Source organism: Andrographis paniculata, unplaced genomic scaffold (genome assembly GCF_009805555.1).
Source record: "Andrographis paniculata isolate CXL003 unplaced genomic scaffold, ASM980555v1 Contig12END, whole genome shotgun sequence".
Taxonomy (NCBI): Eukaryota; Viridiplantae; Streptophyta; class Magnoliopsida; order Lamiales; family Acanthaceae; genus Andrographis; species Andrographis paniculata.
Genome location: NW_026137402.1, coordinates 5,473,179 through 5,496,700, shown reverse-complemented (window position 1 = coordinate 5,496,700; position 23,522 = coordinate 5,473,179). Strand labels below are relative to the sequence as shown.

At 36.8% G+C, this 23,522-nt stretch overlaps 5 protein-coding genes and 1 non-coding gene across 7 annotated transcripts; 2 read left to right on the top strand and 4 right to left on the bottom strand.

The window, feature by feature from the left end:
* Positions 1-39: 39 nt before the first annotated feature.
* Positions 40-113, bottom strand: TRNAR-UCG (transfer RNA arginine (anticodon UCG)). The gene has a single exon. It is a non-coding gene; the product is annotated as a tRNA-Arg (tRNA).
* Positions 114-399: 286 nt separating this feature from the next.
* LOC127253231 (multiple organellar RNA editing factor 1, mitochondrial) lies at positions 400-3,579 on the bottom strand. The gene is made up of 5 exons (XM_051277689.1): positions 3,212-3,579; positions 1,664-1,761; positions 1,503-1,568; positions 670-1,407; positions 400-580 (listed from the first exon to the last, which is right to left on the bottom strand). The coding sequence occupies exons 1-4, from the start codon at positions 3,577-3,579 to the stop codon at positions 674-676; spliced, it is 1,266 nt and encodes a 421-aa protein (XP_051133646.1). The 3' UTR covers positions 400-580; positions 670-673.
* LOC127253217 (thiamine biosynthetic bifunctional enzyme TH1, chloroplastic) lies at positions 3,495-9,260 on the bottom strand. Of its 2 annotated transcripts, XM_051277677.1 has the most exons (10): positions 8,867-9,260; positions 8,617-8,691; positions 8,281-8,356; positions 8,103-8,178; positions 7,467-7,601; positions 6,221-6,285; positions 6,013-6,140; positions 5,349-5,605; positions 4,586-5,163; positions 3,495-3,612 (listed from the first exon to the last, which is right to left on the bottom strand). In XM_051277677.1, the coding sequence occupies exons 1-9, from the start codon at positions 9,161-9,163 to the stop codon at positions 4,599-4,601; spliced, it is 1,674 nt and encodes a 557-aa protein (XP_051133634.1). In that variant the 5' UTR covers positions 9,164-9,260; the 3' UTR covers positions 3,495-3,612; positions 4,586-4,598. The 2 variants fall into 2 exon arrangements, with proteins under 2 accessions (XP_051133634.1, XP_051133625.1); XM_051277668.1 differs by lacking the exon at positions 3,495-3,612 and having other exon boundaries at positions 4,473-5,163.
* A 2,400-nt stretch (positions 9,261-11,660) lies between these two features.
* Positions 11,661-13,618, top strand: LOC127253930 (uncharacterized). Its single transcript, XM_051278755.1, has 5 exons — positions 11,661-12,171; positions 12,424-12,620; positions 12,713-12,811; positions 13,121-13,172; positions 13,252-13,618. Exons 1-5 carry the CDS (start codon positions 11,913-11,915, stop codon positions 13,398-13,400), a joined length of 756 nt encoding a protein of 251 aa, XP_051134712.1. The 5' UTR covers positions 11,661-11,912; the 3' UTR covers positions 13,401-13,618.
* On the top strand, positions 13,325-17,371 carry LOC127253925 (uncharacterized). Its single transcript, XM_051278746.1, has 6 exons — positions 13,325-13,446; positions 14,417-14,756; positions 15,217-15,413; positions 15,844-15,942; positions 16,544-16,595; positions 16,940-17,371. The coding sequence occupies exons 2-6, from the start codon at positions 14,471-14,473 to the stop codon at positions 17,077-17,079; spliced, it is 774 nt and encodes a 257-aa protein (XP_051134703.1). The 5' UTR covers positions 13,325-13,446; positions 14,417-14,470; the 3' UTR covers positions 17,080-17,371.
* A 186-nt stretch (positions 17,372-17,557) lies between these two features.
* On the bottom strand, positions 17,558-23,246 carry LOC127255720 (uncharacterized). The gene is made up of 11 exons (XM_051281416.1): positions 22,846-23,246; positions 22,309-22,433; positions 21,666-22,110; positions 21,445-21,560; positions 20,525-21,296; positions 19,776-20,210; positions 19,429-19,617; positions 19,097-19,321; positions 18,666-18,987; positions 18,374-18,563; positions 17,558-18,289 (listed from the first exon to the last, which is right to left on the bottom strand). The coding sequence occupies exons 1-11, from the start codon at positions 23,020-23,022 to the stop codon at positions 17,776-17,778; spliced, it is 3,510 nt and encodes a 1,169-aa protein (XP_051137373.1). The 5' UTR covers positions 23,023-23,246; the 3' UTR covers positions 17,558-17,775.
* Positions 23,247-23,522: the final 276 nt, after the last annotated feature.

The following is a 23,522-nucleotide window of genomic DNA, read 5'->3' as shown; positions in this document are numbered from 1 at the left end:
CCTTAAATGTAGATATACGTTTCTAAAAAAACGAAAAATCGACCACAGTGGGAGTCGAACCCACGACCTTCTGATCCGAAGTCAGACGCGCTAATCCACTGCGCTATGCGGTCATTTGACATTCATTTGGCTTTCTGAAAAAACAAATATAAAATTTAACTCGTTTCGTCCCGACCCTGACCCGACCCGATATAATGCATTTATCTCAAAAAATTATAATAAAATCTCTCACAAATAAATAAATCAAACCCCAAAGAAATTCATCTGGACCCCAACCAAAACCACCCTTAAACCCGACCCAACTCAATTCGATAGCCCAATAATTGAATTGAATCCGGTTAGGATGGGTCTAACCCGACCCATTCTCACCCCCTAATTGAAATCCATGACAAAGGAACATACGAAACGAAACACAAAGTTCATTATAGAGTAGAGTTAATAAAATGCATGTTCAGTTACTAGGCTAGCAAATAGTGAAGATCCTTTATAACGCCCAACTTTACAAAAAGCAGCAAGAACTTCTTGGCATCTGGCCTTCTTAAATTCTCCTTCCTGCTAATTCTCTTCATGTATTCATTTTCTAAGACAAAACACATCAATCAATCAAACATTGTTAAATCACATAAACCATCATAGATTGAAAGAACAATATATGTTTGATGTTGTTACCTTGTCAATAGTTTTGGGCGTAAGGTGCGCCGTTTGCCCGTTCGAACCCCGCTGCACCATTAGCAGCAGCATCATCTTGATCGCGGCCCTGGGGATTGTGACTTCCCGGCTCAGCTTGATTGATATTAGAAGGCATGGGGTTCCTATCACTATTAAACGGCAGCCTCGAACCATAATCTTGTTGAGGTGGAAAATTTGGCATGCTTCCGGGAGCTTGATGGGATTGCTGCCCGTAGTTGGGTTGTGAAAGCGGCCTGTAGTTCTGCTGTTGCGGCGAGCCATAGTTCTGCCACTGCGGTGGCCCATAATTCTGTCGTGGTGGTGGAGGTCCATAGTTCTGCTGAGCTGGCTGTCCGTAATTTTGTTGCGGTGGTGGCTGCCCGTAGTTCTGTGGTGGTGGCGACTGTTGTCCATAGTTCTGAGTGGGCGGTGGTGGCTGTTGCCCGTAGGTCTGTGAGGGAGGGAGTGGTGGTTGCTGGCCGTAGTTTTGTCGAGGTGGTGGAGGTGGCTGCTGACCATAGTTTTGCCGAGGTGGCGGTGGGGACTGCTGCCCATAGTTCTGCCGAGGAGGCCCATAGTTCGATGGTGGTCCGTAATTCCTTGCTTCTTGGTTATCATATCTATCATTTCCTTGCTGATACGACATCTGTTCTCTCGGGCGCCTATCTCTGTTGCCCCGTCTCCCGTAATGTACAGGAGGTGGCCTCGGAAAAATTTCTCCGTTGACGTACTTGTCTCCTGCAATAAAGGCCCGAGGAGAGGAAGATCATGTCTCTGAAAGAGTATTCGTGTAGTAAATCAACAGTGGTGAGAACTGAGTGAAAATATCAAACCTCCGTATTCCTTATTTACTGGATCGATGTATGAATCTGGCAAGACAAATACAACCCCCTCTATATCTAATAACATCAAATTGTATAGTCAGATCGTAAGTTATAATCAGTCAAAAGCGAATTCTGAAGTACTTGTCCCGATTGCAAAATAAAGTACTCACTTTTAAACTTTTCGGATGTTTCCTCGGAGCACTCAACCTGAAAACCCTGATAAGTTGTAGTGCTGAGTGCATATATCTTCTTTTTCGCCTCTTCCACGCTGTGGAAATATATTTAATGAAGAATATTATAAATAAACATGATTGAATGCACAGATTTAACATTAAAAACCACAATATTAAGTCTGCAAAAACCAGCTTTATCAGTAGTGAAAAGCATGCAGTGTAGAGAGATCAGCTCATCAGCATAGATCCTTTTGCGGCCGCAGATAAAATGACAATGATAAAAAGATTTACAAATACCTTAAAAGATAAAAATACGAAGATAGGCAAGGCAGGCTCCTAAATTATTCCAAAATCCATACATCTTATATGAAACAGCCTTAATCACCCTAACAGGTCTAAATAAAGCACAAAAGAAGAAATACTTCAGCAGTAATGATAGCCATGCCAACATAAATCATAGAAGCATATTAGGGAGTAGGAACAACAAATGGCAAAAATAATTATTAAAAAAAAAAAAACTCAGTGTTTATTCTCCAACCCAGATGAAACTGCAGTCCTGGAGAAAATACTTACCGATGGTGGTGAAGGTACATAAATATCAAGAACAAGAATAAATGTAATGAAATCCATTCAAACATAATCTATAGATAAATAATATTTGCGTATGCCCATTAACTCATAAAATTCATTTAAATTGTTATACTCATCAGCACAGTTACTTTGTATTCTACACATCGGGTGCAACAATGCCAACACCAACCTTTCATCAGAACCACATGCTATGTAAAGCCTTTTAACAGTAGTATTTCATGTAACCTTTCTATAGGATTGATATCAAAGATATCTCCAAACTAGATATCTTTCTGATTGCATTTCATGTTCAGCATAATTTGACAATATTCAATCGGAAAAATGCCAAATACTACCAAAACAATCATTAAGAAAAATAAATAAATAACAAATAGAGGACACTATATATTCATTAAGAGACAAATATCCTATGATGCCTCAATTCAAATTAGACCTTGTGATGGCCAAGAAAAACAGGGGAGTAATAATAAGTTGACCCACAATAAACAATTTGAAAGAAATATATATATATATATCCATATTAGAACTTCAAATCCTCGCTAGTTCCTTGTCTGTTCACAAGTAAACTTTTCCTACTTGCACTGACCTTTATAACAAATCGATTGTTGTCCTACATAAAAAACTACCATAATTTTCCATCCCAGATTAAATAGAGAGAAGTCAAATTACCATAGGTTGCCAAACAAAGCTTCCTTTTCCACTTTTACATCTCATTTGTCCACAACAACATTTTCAATGAAGAAAATATAAACTATGCCTGGTAGAAACATCTATCAATTCATGAAATGCAGAAATGAATGAACAGAAGTTATATTGCAGTCAGAATTTTTTATATAGAAGAAAGCATAACAGCAATCATATATAACACACAACGAAACCAGCTAAAATATGCATAATCCTTTTTAAATGACAACAGCATATCTTCAAGTAAAAGATGGTTGTTTTCATTCTCACCTGCCGAATACTTGGGCGGCTATATTGACATACGTATCAATCATCTGTTCTCTTGTAAGATTGGAATCTTTGGGGAAATCCACAGTGATCAACCAGTGATTGTAATCGCAACCTTCAAACAGGATAGTATCGGGCCCGATTTCATCGACCTCCGGATCATAAACCTTGCGGAATAAGGCAGAATTTGAAGTGAATAGCCGCGGACATTGCGTGAAGGAGGGAACTCGAGCTGGAGTGGAGCTGGGAGGGCGAATCAGAAGAAATGAAGCGGTGGCTGAGGAGAACGGTTTTGGCCGATATAGAGACTTTTGAAGAACTGAAGATGAGAGAGATAGAGCACGGCGGAGGCGAAGGGCGGGAACGGCCATGGTCGATGTAAGTGGTGGTGGTGGTGGTTGCTGCTGAGAGTGTGAGGGAGAAGGTTAGGGTTTTGGCATATCAGGGGTTTTGACAATGCAGTTTTCAACCATAAATTGATTTCGGGCCGGGCCCGGCCCTTACACTTCACCGCCTCATGTGCTAAATTGCATTTTACCCCCTAACTTTCAACGCTACTATCCAATTATAAGGTGTGAAGGTAGATGTGCATATGAAATGTGGCAAGTTAGGGTGTGTTTGTTTGTGAAATGTTTGAAGTTTTTTTATTTATTTTTATTATAAAATATAAGAAATTGTATAGTTAATATAAATAAATTTTAAATATATACGAATTAAAATCACTATTATGTAATTTGTACACATTTTAAATAAAAATATATATATAGTTTTTTTTATAAAATATTATATTAAAGATTTTTATTTAAACTAAACTTTAAATAAAAACTCAAATTTCAAATTAAAATCAAATTAAACCTTTAAAATCCAAAAATTGTCACAAATGTTTGTAAATATCTGTGATTTTAAATTAATTTTAAATGTAATATTAATTTAAATTTTAGTTTACATAATATTTTGAAATAATACTTTATTATTAGCTTCAAAAAGAAATTAAATATCAAAGACTGTCCTAGTGTGGGATTGGACTGTGAATTGAGGTGTCTCAGCTCACCAGTCACAGTCCTAACTTGTCAAAAAAAAAAAATCTAAAAAATTTATGTCTTAATTTACAGATTAAATATATTAATATATTTATATGTATATTATTCTACCAAACTATATACACACACGTATTGTGTTAAAATTAAAATAAAATGATGTCTATCTATCTTTTATATACTTCCATTTTACTCTGATCAGCACCCCTACTCGTCCCCAGAAGAAAATATATTCAGAGCTCACAATATAAAATAAAATATAACAACAAAATCAATTTCATAATACAAAATAAGCATAACATTAACTATAAAAATAAATAAGGTTTGAAAACATTCTAACCTTGAAGCGTCCATTAGAAGGCTGGGAACTCCGACACTCGATCCTCCACACTCCTAGCTCGAATAGAACCTTCTATAACTGCCAGTAAGTTCCGGGTCTCCGTCGAAACCGATTCGCGGTCGAAAAGAGCTGAAACAACAGCAACCCCTTCAAGATTGGGGATGCCTAATTCCATCACGGCTCTCGTATTTGCAGCTCCGATCCCACCAATGGCTACCACCGGCAGCTTCGACGCCATGCATACGTTTCTGAGCCCTTCCAATCCCACGGTGACGTTATTTTCTTTCGTATTTGTAGGATATACGCCGCCACAGCCAATGTAATCAGCTCCATCGACCCATGCTTTCTCAGCCTGTTCTGGTGTTTTACAAGAAACGCCGATGATCTTATCGGGCCCCAAGATGGATCGAGCAACATGGACTGGCATGTCCGACTGCCCGACATGGACTCCATCGGCATCACAAGCGAGGGCGATGTCTATCCTGTCGTTTATCACCAAAGGCACACTGTGGGACCGGCATATTTCCAGACATGTCTTGGCTGATTCCAGAAAGTCGCGAGTGTCAGCATCTTTCTCCCTACAATGTACCATGTTAAATGATCGCCAATTTATCATATGAGCAAAGGTAAAAATGTAGGTAACGATGTTGTTTAGATTGAAGATATTGAAAGAGAAATTTGATTGACATAGATAGACACAGATCACACAATTATAATTAATGTAATTCACAAATCTAGAACACTAGTTTAGCACTAATCGAACCTGAGCTGAATTATGGTTGCACCTCCTTCTATAGCAGCTTTCACGGCATCCACCAAGGAACGGCCCCACTTTTGATTCATCCTTGAGTCTGTGACAGCATACAAGAGAAGATCTTTTGGATGAAATGGTCGGTATGTGTGTAGGTTCACAGCACTGTTCTTAAGCTTCATAAAATGGTCAAAGGGACCTTGTTGTCCTCCTCCAATTAGGATTTCCTTACTATACCCTAATGCTGATTCAACATATCGCTTAGCTATCTGGAATATATATATATATACATATATATGATCCTTTGTTAAAGAGGAGATAGCGTGAAAATGTCGGCATATAGGAAATGCATATTGAAAGCCCCAAAACACAAAAGCCATGTATTGAATTGGCCTCAATGGCATCAACAATCAACCCAAAATTCCTCTTGTAGTTTCTTCTCAACAAAGCAAGGATTTTCAGTAATTGACACAAAGGGAAATTCAGACATCGTACATTTTTTTTGCATAAAATCACATTTGAGAAGGCCAGACAATAATTTCACCCAAGGAATTTTGTTTTATTTCAAACAGGATGTCGAAAGGAAAAGTTAGTGCAAGGAGATCATGAGACAATTCTGAAACCTCTGTGCATCATCGATAAACAAAATTTGAAAGTAAAAAGATAACTGAATCACCTTAACAGCAGCGTACATTGACGAACCTCTAGCTAGCTCAGCAGCTATAGATGCTGCCAAGGTACAACCAGTTCCATGGGTATTTCGAGAATTTATCCGAACTGAGGAAAACTCATAGAAGTCCTTACCTAAAAGGTTAAATTTATTGTTAACAAGAAGTACGCCTGTAATACATTGCTTCATAATTGCAAATGTTATTGAACCATACCATCAAATAGAACATCAACAGCATCAGAGGATGCGGATAGGTCACCTCCTTTAACTAGCACGTTTCTGAAAACAGAAAATTTTAAAACAACACATAATTTTGTTGCAATACCAACTGTAAACAGGTTCTATAAATAAAAGAAAACCTGCACCAGTCATGGTATTAATCCAATAGATCATCATCAACTAACTTTACTGGTTTACCCTGCTATGTGGAATTAGCTTACTAATCCGATAATTAGAAAAGATAAACCCTCAAAAACCATTATGAGAGCCCATCAACACTCAACTGAATTATAAAATGGGCTTCAAACTTTAGTTAGTGCATTCGTAGAGCAGCACTTGGCAATTTAATATACGTATGTCAAAGGCTTCAGAATTCTTGTTTGTAAATGTTTAGTGATTACAACCTTAACAAGCAAACTTGAAATATTTCACCTTTAAGAATAGCGCACACAACCATGGCATAAAATACTGTTTCTGTCATGCATGGCACACTATAAATACATCATAAAACATTTATACTACGACGTAATGACTCTCAATTTATTGAAAAGTAGGCAAGATTCAAGTGTTCTAAACCCAAATTGTGATGGAATCAACAAATGCTCTTGCCAGGGCACCATGGCATGTTGACTATTAGTTTTATGTCAGAATGCTTAAAACTTCAACGCACAAAACTCTCAATCAAAATTCATAAATGTGTACCCCAGTCTTAATGAATATATATATATATATATAGTCATCCTTGAGTTAAATATATTTTGAACCACAATAAATCCCAAAATACTTCAGTTTCCCCCAGTAATAAGTACTATATAAATAGTTTGCTCCAGTGTTAACCTGGCGTATAACATATTATTCGAACATGGGTACCCTTTAAAATAAATCCGTGGGTAAAAACACTAAGTCATATATTCCTAATATAGCTATGCATCCATTTGACAATATCTATTTTCCATTTTGTTGGACGACCCATTCCTTTGGAATAATAAAGAAACAGAGCTTCCAATCAATATATGCTAACCTACCAAAGACCCACATGATCCTGAATCTGATGATCACGAATTCCAGGATTCATCAACCCATTCAATTGATGCAAAATAGAAAGAATAGAAGATGTGATTCAGCTTACTATACAAAAGTAGTACACTTCAAGGAAAAATTGTAGAAACAACCTCAAGTAAGTCACTCAAAAAAGTTACGGTTTATCATTCTAACTTATAATAAACTTTTCAGGAGCTAACCGTGGGCCGATATCATGTATTGTTTTTGCAGCATAGCGCATGTCAGCGATTGTTTCCAGTAATATGCCGCCAAGTAAAGCAGACGCCTCTTTTAAATTTGGAGTTACTAGATCAGCTAGGGGAAGAAGCTCCTCCCTGTTGGTGGAAAAAGATGCCAAAGCAGGGTTCCATTAAACTTATCAAGCATAAAGATACTAGAATTATAAAAATAGTTTCTAAAGATCAGCTCTGCATCGACTTACCAAAAATAAGACAGTTTATATAGAAACCCAGGTGAAAGCTTGCCTCAAGCTATGTAACATATCGCGAGCCATTTTCTAAAATATATAACTCCAGTTTCTACAATCAACTTCACTAATCTACAAGTGCAGTCCTTACAAAAGTTCATTGGGAGCACGATTTAATTCATAGGTCATTTCATTTGGCTAAGGAAGCTACTTATAGCAAGTAGGCAAAGCTTCAGAAAGATGTCGATAATACCTTTATTTATGCATATTTTAGAATGTGCTTCAGAGTGCTACTTAAACTGAACAAACATGAAAAGTGAGTTCAATGAATCATTTTTTTCCTTCCGATCTTTCGCTAAACAAATGATGTCATAAAACTCCAGTGTAATCATTTTAACACAAAACCTACCTAAAGCTCCTCAGAATTGAAGGACCAGCCAGAACATCTCCGCTTGTAGATACCATAACAGGATCAACCACCAAAGCTTTCTTCACAAAATTACAATAATCAACATAACACCCAATATACAATTAAAATCAGGGTGTAAAAGTGATAATTCGAACCAATAAAAGGCTTTACTAGACACCTTTAACTTGGAATTCCTTCAGGCATTCACGAAGGACCTTGACAGTGCCAGGTGTAGGCAGCATACCTGTTTTCACCTAGCATTTCCAATAACAGCATGATAACTTGCTAAGCAAAATAAGAGGATATTGCAATTTTTGCCCTGTGTTTATCCCTACTTCCACTTTAGTCTGATAATATTTTGCTATCATAATTTTTTTTTCTCAATTGTTGGTTTTAATTGCTCGCATGAACACCATGCAGAGGACAAAAATCTCGAACAATTCAATTTACAAGATACTTAGCAATATCGCAGGTAAAATAATGCCAGTACAACTAGCTACTTAGATAAACTTACAACGTCAGGACGCATGTCAGACAGTACGGACTTCAACTGCTCTTTAACGAAATCATCCGGAACAATATTCACCCCCTAAACAAGACGACACGCTGATTGATTAAAAGACAGCAAATGGAAGCATACACAACACTTTCATTCATCAATTCAGTTCCTCCAATCCTTTAAGCACACAACTAATTCAGAAACGCAAATAGAAATTCCAAAAATAACCGATGGCCAGTTGCTCCGATTTGAAAGGAGACGATACCTGAACGCCGACGGTGTTCTGCGCGGTAACGGCAGTAATAACAGTGGAGCAGTAAACTCCCCGCGCCGAACAAGCCTTCAAGTCAGCTTGGATACCTGCGCCGGCACCGGAATCGGAGCCGGCGACGGTGAGAACGTGTGGAACTCGCAGTATAACCGATTGGTGATCCTCGTGTGGGCGCTGCATTGATGCAGGAGAGGAAACCCTAGGCGTAGAAAACAGCGATGAATTTGGGTGTGGGTGTAGGGACAAATGGTGCGGAGTACGAAGTCCCGGAGAACACAAGTGAAACCCCATTGAGATGCGACTGAGGGAGGCTTTAGGAGCATACACTAAAATTTGCTATCCCAAGGGCAATGTAGGCTTGTATTCGAATTGAACTTAGGCAATTCTTGAAAATATCCTACCATTCTATTCCAATCTTAAAATATATTTATGTTTATTCCGAATAAGTTTTAAATTATTTAATTTGATTCAATTTTTTAAAATATAATTTTAAATATAATATTATTTTTTATTATTTTAATTTGTTCAATTCAAAATTATTATTATATTCGTCCAATTCAAACAGTCTAATTGATCGCAGCAATTTCACCCAACACCACCCACCCAAGATTCAACCTACCACTCATAATTGACAAATACTCATAATTGATGTTGATTAAAATCAGTTAAATTATTTAAATATTTTTTTTCAAAGTGATCAATCTTCAGCACATTGAGATGATCATAAGGAGTTTTTACCTTCCCAATAGCATTATAAATTTTCTTTTGAATAAACTCAACAAGTATATCGGAATTCGAAGTAAAGCAACTTGAAGGTGCTCCAATATCATCTAATATATTGAAAATTGTCTTCATATATTGTATAGTAAGGGTGACTTCATGAATAAGGTCATGAATTTTATTTTATTTTATTTTTTTCACTTAGAGCACACTATGTATCTTATTAATTGAAGATAAAAGATCATACATAAAAATTAGTTCAACACAACATCAAATGTTTGATTTAATCTCATAATATATTATATCATTTCAACTTTCTCAATATAATCTTCTATATTTTTTTTTCAAAATTTTGTGACAATCAGTGAATTTCATCATGTATTTTTTTTTTTTTTCAATTTAATGAGATATACAACAATGAATATATTGACCTGAACTATACTAAATATTTATCTTCTTAATTGATAAATCAAAAGCTCGTTATACTGATTGATAGAGTTGATGATCCATCGACGGATCATACTATCAATATTGTCTCATATAGCAACAATAATAACATAAGTCTAGGAGTGCTCCATGTAAAGAAGCCGGTTTTGTCTTTTGCAGCCAAGGTTTTTATGATTCTCCGACTCTACAACGGATAATTGAAATCTATGAATTGCATTCACAACAATAGAGCTAAATGATGAACCGAACTTTGTTAGAGTAGATGATTTGAAAGAATAATCAACCATTCTTAGGTGGTAAAATGCATGTGACAATTGATGAGAAAATAGAAAAAATGAAACAAAAAATATAATAGCAAGCAACGTATAAAAATCTTATGAGATCAAGAGAACCTGCTCTAATACATTGGGGTGTGTTTGTTTGGGGATTGGATTTTAAATACACTGCTCATTTCATTTTTCTTTCAAAAAAATATAAAATCAAAAATATATTTTTTATTTTTTATATTATACTAAAAATTAATTTTATATTTAAAATATTACATCAAACTTATTTATATCACATCATACAACTATTCAAATTCAAAATTTTTACTATTCAAATACCAACTCAAAATCCAAACCCCCGAACAAACAGACAGTAGAAATTTGGAGAATATAGAGATGAATTCATTCTATTCAACTAAGAGAAATAGAATATGGCAATATATAGAGGATCAAAACAGAATGGACCACAAGACTTTATTCTTACTATATAAAAAAAACTACACAAAAAAATTTGCTTATTTATATTTATTTTAGATGCATGAATTTCGATAAAATAATTAAAAACTATATGCATAAAAATAATTTATACTTACTTTCCTCTTTATGTTGTTATAAAAAAAATATATTATTTTTTTTAAATAAAAAATTATTTTACTCTTATATTACTTTTTTTTTACTATAAAAAATAACTATTACTCCCTCTGTCCATTTACAAAGGTTACATTTAATTTTTTTGGGGCGGTGTTTAAGAAATATAATTATAACGAGTAGTTATAAGTAGTGTAATGATATTTTTGCCCTTACTTTTTCTTTTTGTATAAAAATAATAATTTGATGTAAAGTAAAAGTATTTGTGAAAAAAAATAAAGTATTTAATGAAATGTAAACCTTGTAATTGGAAGTCATAAGATAGAAATATAGAAATATGTAAACTTTAGAAGTATTACTTATTTTTATTAAAATTAGCATTCAATACATGTGCAGGAACAATGAAGTAAAATAAACCGAAATAAAATAGTAAACGAAAAAAGATTGGACGGAGGAGTATTAATTATTTTATTTAAAAGTAAAAACTTCATTAAAATAAATAAATAAAAGTAAAGTACACGCGTTTTAAAGCGACGGAAAAAAAAAATTCTGGGCACAATCGACGTGGCAGCGACGCGAACGGATAAATATAATTGAAAAGGACAAGCGGCGATTGGATTGGATTGAGCTGGAAGTAATTATTATTATTAAATAATTATTAAATAAATTGGATTGATTAGATTGCAACGTGTCGCCACCGTTGGTCCATTAGTGGAACTCATTATGCGGTGATTTGCCGCCTTCAATCGCTAACCGACAAAATACGCTCTCCTTGCCCTTACTCTCTCACATGGAACCAACCAAACGAAACCCGACGACGACGACGACGACGACAAAACAAATAATACAATATAATATGCGTAGCGAATTTTGACCCCGTGCTGTTCAATCTGCTGCAAACTCTCTTACGGGATAAGATCCAAGCACCAACCAGCTCAACAACCATTACAGCAGAGGATTAAACCAGATTTCGATCTCCATTTCCATTTCCATTTTCGATTCCGCCTGAGAATGAAGCAATGGACTCCCGACCTCTTCTCCACCGGGAAGCCAAGCACCAAATGGAAATGAACATGGAGGAAGATTCCGATACCGACGGACTACAACGGGCAGAAGAAGAAGAAGAAGATCTGCAGGTTGCTGCGAATGAAGCTGCAATTGAAGACGTTTCCGAGGGGATGTACCATCAGGAGATCCCTCCGCTAGACGATGTATGCCCAATTTGCTTCGACAGATTCACCGTCCCCTGCAGATCGAACTGCGGCCACTGGTTTTGCGGTACGTACTTTTTTTGTTAGGGTTTTGAGGGTTGAGAAATCATTGATTACGAACTTTTAGTCGATTTTTTGAGGGTTGAGAAATCATTGATTACGAACTTTTAGTCGATTTTGCTCGAAATTTCGTTGTAGATTGTGAAATTAACCTTTCCATGTTTGCTAGCTCAATTAATTCTTAGATCAACAAATTGACGAACACAGATTTTGCTAGAAATGTTAAAGTATTGTCTGAATCTCTGTTTTGTGTCTACAGCAAGCTGCATATTGCAGTTCTGGATGTTTAGATCTTCGATGCAGCCTTGCAAATGCCCTTTGTGCTGTAGCCTCATCGTCAACCTGAGGCCAGAATCTTCCGATCTGACGGAGCCGGCGCACGATAGCGTTGAGATCCTTAAGAAGGTGAATCAGTACAATGGCCTTTACATCAGCGGAGTGCTCGGCACTTTCCATGTATGATCGTCTTTTACAGATTCGTTTGCTTATACTCTTGTCGTCGTCTTGTCATGGAATTCTAACTTTGTTTTTGAATTTTAATCCGACAGCGAATGAAGGCGCTGCCCCTTTTTATAGGAAGAATTTTGAAGGTTCTCATAGATCCCGACGGCCTGAGATGCATCTACTACATAATGCGCCTTCTTGGGGTAAAAAAACATTGAACATTTAGCTGATTGATGGTCTATATAATTTACATTTAACCTATAATTGAATTTTTAATCTAAAGGATGTGAAATTCAATTGTAAATGATGAAATGTCTTGTTGAGACTAAAATTGTTCAGGTTGAGATAGTTTATATATTCAATTATTTAAATTTGAATCTATCGAGTCATGTTACCTATGTATAAACTTTTTATTTTGATGATAATGTAATGCATTCAGTTTTCATAATTTATTTTCACATTGCATTTGAAGGGATTATATATTGATTTCGGGGATTTGTTTTCAACCGCAGTTATTTCTGGCATTACTCTACGAGCAAGGGGAATTTGAGTTTATGGCGAGTGGTAAGAATTCCTTGTTTGCTCGGCTATAAATCTTTTCGACGCATAGTTACTTTAAGTTCTCGGCGTTGTATTACTCCAGGCGGGTTGGGAATTCAAAGAATGTTTGACGTGGGCGCGAGCGTGGCAGTTTTGGTTCTGTTTTTGATCGGTGTTGGGCATAGAGGGCTCCTCCGGGGACGTAGGAGGCATTTCTCGGGCCCGGAGGATTGGGCGCGAGCACACGAGTAGGCGAGGGGTAGCTATTTTTTTTATGTCTCTCGAGCCGGAAATGTAGGTGAGGATTAGCTTCGATTATTCGACATTTTTGATTCTTGTAAAGAGCAGATTAGCTGATATATTGTTGCAGTTATTGTGGTGTTGCATTGTATTGTGATGGATGGATGGATGGATCGGTATATGTTGGCATAGTTATTGTTATAGATTAATTGTTACTATTGTGTTGGTTGCTGAAGTTGTTACAGTTCTTCCTGTGCAGGTGAGCTTTTGTTGTAATTATTGTTTCTATTGAATTATTATTATTATTTCATTTTCGTCCTATTTAGCTTAATATTTAGATTTTATTATACTATTATTCATACTTGTAATTTATTATTGTTAGTATTTTATTAGATTTGTAATAATTTTATTTATTTTTATTGGCTAATGATTATACGGTGTAAAAGTAATTGTCCTTATCTCGGTCTATAATTTTTCTTTTCTCGACTTCTTCTATTTTATTTTGTTTTTATAATATAAAACTTTGTAATCGCTGCGTTTTGAATAAATGTTTTTGTCAAATTTAATAATATGTAAATTAGATTTAGTTAGATAAATTTTACTATTACAAATTCATCTTTATTCATTGGATAAAATTTTTATTTTATTTTAATTTTTATAATGTGGGAACGAATCATTGCAAAATAAGTTTTACAAAATAAACGACACTAGATTAATCATGTGTAGCAAGTGGATACGGAAGCGTGAACTATCGTGTCATTCGCAGAGACAAAAATGGCGTTTGATGTCCTATAAAAATTGTATTGAGATATTTTAGATATTAAATTTTAAATTTAGTAGATTTAATATTTAAATTTGGTTGAACTATTTTAGATATTAAATTTTAGATTTAGTAGATTTAATATTTGAATTTGATTTATTCCTATATTATATTATTTAATTTGAATTTATCGAATCTATTTTGCTTTCTCTATATATATATATATATATATATATATTTCATTATTTTCTGTAAAAATTTATAAAAGGTCTAAACCGCACTCGTGAATCTTCCTGCCCCCTTACCCCTCCCTTCACGCACCATGCGCCGATCCTTCACCTCTCGCTTCTCCAAAACCCCTTATTGCCACCCAGACCCCGGTCCCGACACCGATCCGCACAGTATCGGCGGTGGACCAGTCTCAACTGGCCAGGGAGAATCTATCGCCGGAACTGCTGCTGATAGCGATGCGCTAACGCCAGCGACATCTGCCGAGGAGAAGAGGAAAACTTCATTAATGGAGCATCCTCCCGTTGATGACGTTTGCCCTATTTGCTTCGGCAATTTTGTAGTTCCGTGTCGGGCGCCTTGCGGTCACTGGTACTGCGGTGAGGTTTTCCTTTGCTGTGATTTTATCAATCAGCCTTGTGTTCGATTTCTATGATTTTGATCTCATGAATATATGGTGGAGGAAACTGGACAAGTGCTGAAACTTGTTAAGGTCGAGTTGCATTTGTTGAACTGCAGTAATGAGAGAAGTGAAAATTACGATTAGAATTAACAGAATTAGACAGATTAGAGAATCATAGAAAAACCTCAAAATAAATTGTGGCTATGCCGCATCAAAACTGGTTCTGATTCGAGCTCCTGTCAAAAGTTAGAACGATAATGATATATGTTCTTGAAATATCATGGTTTTTACATAGCTTCTGGTTTTCTCCACAATTGATCATATCTGATGCTTTTTACTATAATTTAAGAAATGGAGCTTCCCCTGCTTTTTTGTTACAGGTTTCTGTTTATTGACATTCTCTTTCTGCTTCTCACAAAGTAATTTTCTGTGCACAGGAAGTTGCATTTTGCAGTATTGGAACTTCAGTGCTACATTGCAGCCATGCAAGTGTCCAATGTGCTCACAGTTCATAACTAAATTGATGCCTGAAGCATCATTATATCGGGGACATGAAGCAGAAATTAGTAAAGTTCTAAAGAGTGTTGGAAACTACAATCGCATATTTGTAGGAGGCATTTCTGGATTTATGCTGGTTAGTTGATGCATTTGGTCTTCAGTTCTTGTTTATATTATTCCAAGCAAAATGATCGACTAAACTTGAACAATATATGTTCTCCAGTAATGAGTAGAGAAGTCTAAACGTGATGCAAACAAATCACGAAACAATAAAAAATAAATAATGTATGCTTGTGGTTGACAGTCACAAGCTAATGGTAATTCTGAATATTGAGTTTCACAGTCAAGAATATGTAAATAAATTTCACCTTCAAATTTGTTGACTTAGTTCTACAAAATTTGACATTAAGTTAATCTTCTAGTTACATGATCATTAAAACATCTTATGTGTTATTTAGATTTCTTTATGTGTCATCCTGAACTCTATTGAATTGAAATCACACACCTTTGATCGTTTTCTAATACTCTCCAAGAACTTATATTCTTTTGTTCTTCTGTTTCAACAGAAAGTTCTTGCTATTCCACTGTCCCTAAAGAGGTTGATCTGCGAGATGTTGAATCCAGACAGACCTGGTGCTTATCTCCATGAGATGCGACTTATTGCAGTTGAGTTCATTACAGCTTCAAAAACTAAAATCTACGAGAAATAGTGGCTTTTCTTCATTTGTTCTTAGTTTCAATAATTAAGTTTTATTTCAGTTGCTGATTTTTTATCATCCAATCATTTTCCCCCCCAATCTATTCTAAGTTAACCTTTTGCACAAAGCCACATACTATATCTGCCTCCCCGCTCACGGTCTCACTCTCCGTGTAGCCTCGTGTTACTTAATCCCAAGGAATGCAGTTACGATGCAACCTACTGCTGGCTGCTTTTATAAATACTCGTACCTACCACAGAAACTCAATTTGCTGCAGTTTTTCCATGTCCTTTTTCAGTTATCAAGACTCGACTCGAGTGCTCGGTTTCCTTGTTACCCCACAAACCTCTGTAATCTAAGACATATGCACAAGAAGATCACTTATTCTTATTCTCTATATTGAATTAGCACTTTGCTATATGTATGTAGTTCTGAAATTTTTTGTGATATACGTATGTTACAAATGTGTTCTTTTGCTTGCTGTGTCTTTTATGAGGGGAGACTGTTTAATTTCTTGCATATTATTGGCTTTGCTAACATAAATTTTGAACGATTATTTTATTTGCAGATGTTCCTTGGAGTCCTTTACTCATTCATCCCCTTTGATTTCCTCCGATTAGGTACACTCTTAAATCTCCGGCACTTGTTTGATGTTGATCAGTGAGATGCATATACGTAAACTTCCATCTTTAGTCAGCATAAGATGCTGTATAAAGTCTTGCAATTTTCCATTTGTAGGATGCACGAATTTGATTCATCTACTTATATATATATATATATATAGAGAGAGAGAGAGAGAGAGAGAGAGAGAGAGAGGGGGGGGGGGGGGGAGGAGAGTATAGTTATCCTCTTCTTTATCAGTTTATCTATATGTTCGAGGATTAATGGTTGTGTATTGCCTTGACATCGTCTGTCTAAAGTTTCCTTGCTCTCATACAAAACATACTATCTCAATTTCAAACAGGTCGTCATAACATCATGAATTTGCTCGACTACTCAGCCTATGCCCTCTCATTTATATTCTATCTGGTTGGGCTGTATGTGCGATGGAGGCGCCAAAGAAATGTGCGAGAGCTGGCCGGTGTTGAGGTGGGGCATGATTGAAAGTTTTGGGAGATTCTGTGGTGGTGTTAAATGCTGAACCATACTTCCTGAATGAGTTGGAAACGATGGGAAAGTGATGCGTATTGTACATATTATGGTTTTCAGTTCAGTTTCTACGTAGTACATGCATTGGCCTCTGAGTAAGAAACTGCAGAGACTATGTTGTGTTATATGTTCGAAAACCCACATACATTTTGGAATGTATGTACGTGAATTGGATGTTGTAGTTGTTATTATTGTTTAATTGCAAAAGTTTATACCTACGTTATAATAATAGCTTATTGATTGATAATCCTTGTCTCACTTTTATTTTTGGCCAATATTTCTATTTTGGTCCCTCACATCTTATTTGTCCCCTTTTTTTTTTTTTTAGATTATATAATTATACAGTTTTTGTAAATTCGACATATAAGATGGAATTTTTTAATTTAGTTATTAATTATATTTTACTTAAACTCAAAATAAAAAGTGAGACAGTTATTAGCAGCATGATGATCGTCTCCGTCAGCACATTTAACATTTATATCATTACGTAGAAATAAAATTTGACTTAAATTTCTGCTTACCCTGCCCTGATTTTTGTAGCACATTTCACACTCAGAAAGCCACAAACAAACATCAACCCAACAGCAGCAAAATATTCCACATTTTAGCCAATCTCTAATACAACACAAACACATACCTCTTTTGTTAATCTTACGCACTCTCCTCGACCTCGACCTCTACCGCGACCTCTTTGATCAAATTTGCATACCAACCCCCATGAACCAGAACAGACACCTTTGCCATGCCTGCCAGCGCCGACCCCGCCGCAACTGCCGCCTCCGCGAGCAGCACGCCCCCGACTTTCTGCAGTGCCATTTCAGCCAACCTTCTCCCTTGTATCCCGGTTTCACCGAGCACCACTCCTCTCACAGCCAAATACACAGCCTCAGAAACTCGGACGAACACACAACTCTCTTCCTGTAGGCTTTTGGACAACATTCTCGCCATGATTTCTTTCATCGACCGAACCTCTGCGTCGCTGAACTTGCATTCGTCCTCCACAACAGCACCGAGTGTATCGACAATGTCTTGGAGACCCGCGTCTGAAAGGGATTCGTCCAGACAACCGGACAGCCGTTGGAAACTGATCAAAAGTATGCTCTCCATCTTCGATTGGCTTGGCGCCATTTTCTCGGTGAAAAGTGTGTGTTGCAAGACCAGCAGGCTGTGATCGAATGAGAGATTCGGAAAAATATTGAATTGGATAATAACAATAAGAAAAATTCATGAAAGAGATGAGATTTCTTGCCTGATTGCAATTACACTAATCTTCTGAATTCGGGATTGCACACTTCTAAGTCTGGCAAGATTAAAGCTCATAGTTTCGGGTATTTGTCCTTCGGTCAAACCATCTACCTTCATTACCAGCCTCGTCAAGCCTAACCTTACCAATACATCAATCTCGTCGCCTTTGCATTCTAAACCCGATCCAACTGTCTCTGCAGCAACAGACAAGATCTTGTGTTAAAAACAGGTAAGTATGCTGAATGATGCTGTAGAAAGCACAGAATATGTGTATGAATGCATATGATATCACAAACCGAAATATTTTGTGGCGTTAGAGGTGTAAGATGTGTTGGACAGATTTCCTCCACTTTGGAGAGCAGAAGGAAGAAAAGTTGAAGAGTTCTCAAATTTCTTGGCCAGCTCTGAAAGAGCTTTTTTGTGTTCAAACCATTCCACATCTTTTTTCTCTCTAACGGATGAGAGCCACTCAGCTGTCAATGGCAGAGAAAAGACAGCTCTAGAAGGGTCCCCATATTGATCAGTGAAAGATTTTTGAAGATACTTTAGAGCTTCTGGTCCCTTCAAAATTGGTTCCACCATTCGTATGCGTGCTTTGGTGATTTCTTGCTTGAGTTGCTGAGACAAGCCGAGGGCGTGCCACTTTAATTTCTAATCGGAAATGTGTTTGTGCATACATATATTAATATAGATAATACAAGTTCAGTAATCTTAAACAAAGACAAACCTGAATCTCTTGTAGGACATAGCGCAAGGCCTTCATTATCATCACAACTTGTGAACTATATGACATATTTGTGCAACATGTATGATCGAGTTCTTCGAGATATTTCTGATGTTTCTCCTTCATTTCATCCTCGTCAACTGGAGCGCAGAGCTTCTGCAAACTGGACAGAGCAGATTCGAGAATCTTTCTCAGATATTCAAAATCGATGCTGCCTGAATTCAGCACCTATGAGTACAATAGCCAAAGCAAATGTTATTTAGCTTTAGAATCCAAAAATAAATAGGAATCTAAAGCTTGGATCAATGTGTAAAGCAAGAGAATTATTTGGGCACCCGAGAAAGACTTTCCAGGTTGATATCTTCAAGAACTTCCTGCTTCCAGCTCTGAGGAGACATTACGTAGATTTCGTCCCGCACCTTTGTCATCAATTTCAGAACATGACTGTAGTCGGGATCATCCTGTTTAACTGATTCAACAATCCAATCCCAGTAGGCATTCTCCATTGTCCCTTTCCACTTTTCCTGTTCATGGTGTAAGAGATTAAAATGTCGTACTTAAGAACCATTAGATAATAGACCAAAAAAATTAATAAATATATAAAAAGAATAAATAACACAATAGACCACATTTCTTAGCAAATAAAAGAAAGAAGCATGCAAGTAAATTAAAGTTCACTAACCATGTAATTTAGGTATTTGCCAGGCAAACTGGGATCATCAGAAAATACAATGTGTTCTCCATGGACATATTCATTAACAATCACTGCATTTTTCATGTCCAAACTATTCCCAGGAGATTTTAAAATACTACCGCTTGATGCGATGTTTTTTACTTCATTTGTATTGGTCCCATCCCTAGATACGGACTCGACTGCAGGTGTTCTCTCTGTAGCAACAGCTGTTGGTTCACCTTCCTTGTCCGAGCTACTGGAAGAAGGGGAAATGGAAGAAGCAGATGAGATAAATGCAGACAGTGGTGTGATTAAGCTTCTGGTTTCCTTTGCATTAAAGAATTTCATGCGAGTCTCGGAAAGTGCTTTCTCCAGATGTTTAATGCCCGCATCTCCACTTAGCTGTAGAATTTTCTCCCTCAAAAGTTTCTGATCTTCAAATACCTGCATGCAGGGTTATCATAATACCATATTAAACCACAAATCGCAAAAGATGCGCACAAAGCTAGGAGATCATTCAATATCTTACAGAAGCTTAGTTTCATGGGGAATTACCACTTTGAAGGAAAACAGATAGATGACAGCAGAAATGAATGGAAGTGCATTATCAGCTACATTTGAAAGTTCAGGTGTATTCTTTACTAAGAAACAAAGTTCGGGTAATGAAACCATGACATGACAATAGTTACGACACATTCTGGACAATTGGCTATATATTTATTTAGCAGTGGTGAAATAAATAAATGTTAACAAAGAACCTGTTTCTGGACTGTACTCATAGCATACGAGAGCTGGCTTGTGATCCCTTCAGGGGTCATTTTACACATCTGCCTCATAGAAAGTTCAAGACGACAAGCAGCACCAATCAAATCCTCTTCTAAAGCTGTAGAATCCTTAGCTTTCCACGCCACGAAGCTATTCAAAAAGGCACACCAGGCTGCATCAAATGCAGCAAGCTGAAGCCTGAAGGTCCTTCTCGAGACTGATATGGGGTGAGAATTCTCATTGGAAACAAGCATTGGCCCGTTTAACAGTATCTTAATCAGCAACTCAAATTCATAAATAAATGTCCCTGCAGTTTTGACTAAAGGCATCTCGTGCTCCCATTTCTTGTTGATGACAGTATCTGGATGCCCTGTTATCATGTAAGCACAGAGCACGATTTTTGCTTGGTACCTTGGTAATTGAACAGTAGCTTTTTCAGAACTTCGTCTCACAGTGGCAGTTTTCTTTTCCTCTCTCCTGGAGATATCTTTCCTATGAGATTGTTTCTGTTTTGAAGATGCTGCCTGCTTGAGGAGGTGCTCAATATCAGAAGTAGCAGATCCAACAGCTGGCGATGATTCATAGCGTTCTTCAATTCTATCAAGCAACATTTTAAGCGGACGAATGGTGGCAGCTGACTGCATAAGAAGCGCAAACTGCTCAAATGGCATTGCCTTCACAGACCTCTCATTAATATTCAACTCATTGTAAGTATTGACAAGATGTGCAGTTGTTTTTTTTAAAATTTTAAACTTCCTCCAGCACCTGCAATGCAATATTCCCATATAAGAAAATAATATGATAGCTTGCAGGGTAAATAAATGTGCTAAAATGTTTTATAAATATATTCAAGAATTCTCTATGAAATTCACTGGGCTTCATCATACACAGGAGCCACATCTAGAAATTATACCTAGCTAATTTTCGGGAAAGGTTATCAGCCTGCTCCTGCATTGTGTTCCAATTGCTGCCAACAGAATTAGATGGTCTTCCCTTCAGCATTAAACCTTCTGCTCTCTTTTGCCTTGCCTGTTCACAGTAAAGTTTTTTAATAGTTACAAAAGCCACAAGCTGGGATGATAGCAGAAGAATAATATTGATAAAAACCATACTAGCCAACAATTTGTGTTTTACCTTTTTAAGCCGATCTTCTAGTTTCTTTTCCATTTCACTTTTCTTAATCTCTCGTTGATGAGTGAGGGCATTGGCAGCCTTATGCACCTGCATGGCCCGAGCATGTGCACGATTCTTCTCTGCTTCCAGCAGACCCGATCGCCTTTTCTGAGCAGCTGTACGCTTTTGATACATTGCATTCCGCACTTGTTCCTTATACCTTCTGTCTCGAGCAACATGCTGCATTAACTGCTGAGAAGTCCTCTCGTTGACTGTAGCCAACCGTTGACGATAAGCACGTAGGATATTCAATCGATTTGCCTCTGCTTGTTCTGCCCTCATCCCAACCTTCATTCCTAACTCAGCACATTCCTTATGGAATCGCATTTCACACTCTGCTTTAGCAGTTTGTCTTAATTCATCAAGCTTAGCCAGTCTCATTCTAGCATTGTTCAAAATGCTCAACCTAGGAATCAAATAGAGTAATCAAAAAGTGAATGCAAATATCATGTGGAGCAAAGCCAAGATTGGCATAAATAGACAATCAAGCAATTATGTAAAGGATTAATCACACGAGAAACAGTATGAAACATGAATATTAGCCAATTTTAACTCAAGATTCGAGAGAATGAAATTTGACAAAGTCATGGTGATAAAACTCAACCTCTTCTCTTCAGCTGCCAGGAGCTTAGCCTTGAGTCGCTGTCCCTGATCATCTTCTTGAGATGAGGACTGAGAAGGTCCTCTGGGCTTCATCCTAGCTTTGTTTGTCAAATTCTCGTGGAATTTCTGTAGTTTGGTACGTTAACATAAAAATAAATCTGGTGGAATTAGTAAAAACATTAGCATGATTAGGCAGAAGAAGCAGATTATTGAAGAACTTAACCAAAAAATTGAGATGTAGACATATACACTAAGATAAACTTTCGATGAGTTCAATCAGAGACAAGAAAGAAAATTTAACCAAACAGATCTCAAAACTTCGGCCAGATATGTTACTAAAAAATCACCTAATTTAGTAAATCTCAAAAGTTTGAAGGGATTTAAGGTTCAGAAACAAAAATGGAAGTAGAGCAGACTCTATAAATTTCCAAAACCTTAATTAAAAGAGTGTTAGAAGCCATAAACAGATAAAGTTAACATATTCTAACTCAATTTCGAGCTTGGCACATAAAAAGTGATAATAATCACTGGAAATGACCTCACGGCGAAGATCGGCATCACGGAGCTTGGCTTGGATTTCCTCGACCGTAGACACTGGAGCCGATTTGGTCCCCGACAACCGCCTCCTGAGCCATGTCGGCATTTTGGGCGGCGTGAAGGAAAGAGCGGTGTCGCTGGCTGGGAATTCCATGGCTATTGCCTGTGGCCTCTCCATGGAAATTAATCAACAGAAACTTGGCAGATCGAAAGCGAAGAATGAAAACAAGTTGCCGTCCCCGTGGTGCAATGCAGTCGTGCAGATGAAATCAATAAATGGCGTGAATCTGAAGATTCAATTGAGAGGATTGGCGAAGAAGTCCAGTCCAGTGGAAAGCGACTGAGTAGAAGAAGGAAGACGAAGAAGTGAAGGTGCGTGGGGACGCCAGTTTGAAAAACTCCCACCATTATTACATTGCTTTGTTCGTTCAAATAATAATTTCTTTTTTCTTTTTCCACAAATATTACATCAATTAGGATTATTATTTTTTTTTTCTCATTTTTAAAATTTCAAAACTGAAAAAAAGATCGAACTTCTGTATAATCTTTTCAAATAAAATTTTGATGTAATATAATACTCCACAGTCCACACACACAATAAATATTTACTTTTAAAGTGGATTGTTAAAAGTAATAAAATGATATATTTGCTCTTGTTTTTTTTTTTTAATGTAAAAA

Bases quoted from the DNA above. Each gene is read 5' to 3' on its own strand.
- LOC127253217 (XM_051277677.1), bottom strand. From the start codon at position 9,163: ATGGGGTTTCACTTGTGTTCTCCGGGACTTCGTACTCCGCACCATTTG. The intron at 8,357-8,616 runs GTAAGTTTATCT...TGGAAATGCTAG, and splicing joins CTGACATGCGTCCTGACGTT to GTGAAAACAGGTATGCTGCC. The intron at 5,606-6,012 runs GTGATTCAGTTA...TATATATTCCAG, and splicing joins CAATGTACGCTGCTGTTAAG to ATAGCTAAGCGATATGTTGA.
- LOC127253930 (XM_051278755.1), top strand. From the start codon at position 11,913: ATGGACTCCCGACCTCTTCTCCACCGGGAAGCCAAGCACCAAATGGAA. The intron at 12,621-12,712 runs GTATGATCGTCT...TTAATCCGACAG, and splicing joins GAGTGCTCGGCACTTTCCAT to CGAATGAAGGCGCTGCCCCT. The intron at 12,812-13,120 runs GTAAAAAAACAT...TTTCAACCGCAG, and splicing joins ACATAATGCGCCTTCTTGGG to TTATTTCTGGCATTACTCTA.
- LOC127253231 (XM_051277689.1), bottom strand. From the start codon at position 3,579: ATGGCCGTTCCCGCCCTTCGCCTCCGCCGTGCTCTATCTCTCTCATCT. The intron at 1,762-3,211 runs GTGAGAATGAAA...ATATTTCCACAG, and splicing joins GCCGCCCAAGTATTCGGCAG to CGTGGAAGAGGCGAAAAAGA. The intron at 1,569-1,663 runs GTGAGTACTTTA...TGATGTTATTAG, and splicing joins AACATCCGAAAAGTTTAAAA to ATATAGAGGGGGTTGTATTT.
- LOC127255720 (XM_051281416.1), bottom strand. From the start codon at position 23,022: ATGGAGAGGCCACAGGCAATAGCCATGGAATTCCCAGCCAGCGACACC. The intron at 21,561-21,665 runs GTAAAACACAAA...TACTGTGAACAG, and splicing joins TAGAAGATCGGCTTAAAAAG to GCAAGGCAAAAGAGAGCAGA. The intron at 18,290-18,373 runs GCAAGAAATCTC...ATTCGATCACAG, and splicing joins ATTAGTGTAATTGCAATCAG to CCTGCTGGTCTTGCAACACA.
- LOC127253925 (XM_051278746.1), top strand. From the start codon at position 14,471: ATGCGCCGATCCTTCACCTCTCGCTTCTCCAAAACCCCTTATTGCCAC. The intron at 14,757-15,216 runs GTGAGGTTTTCC...TTCTGTGCACAG, and splicing joins TTGCGGTCACTGGTACTGCG to GAAGTTGCATTTTGCAGTAT. The intron at 15,943-16,543 runs GTTGAGTTCATT...TTTTATTTGCAG, and splicing joins ATGAGATGCGACTTATTGCA to ATGTTCCTTGGAGTCCTTTA.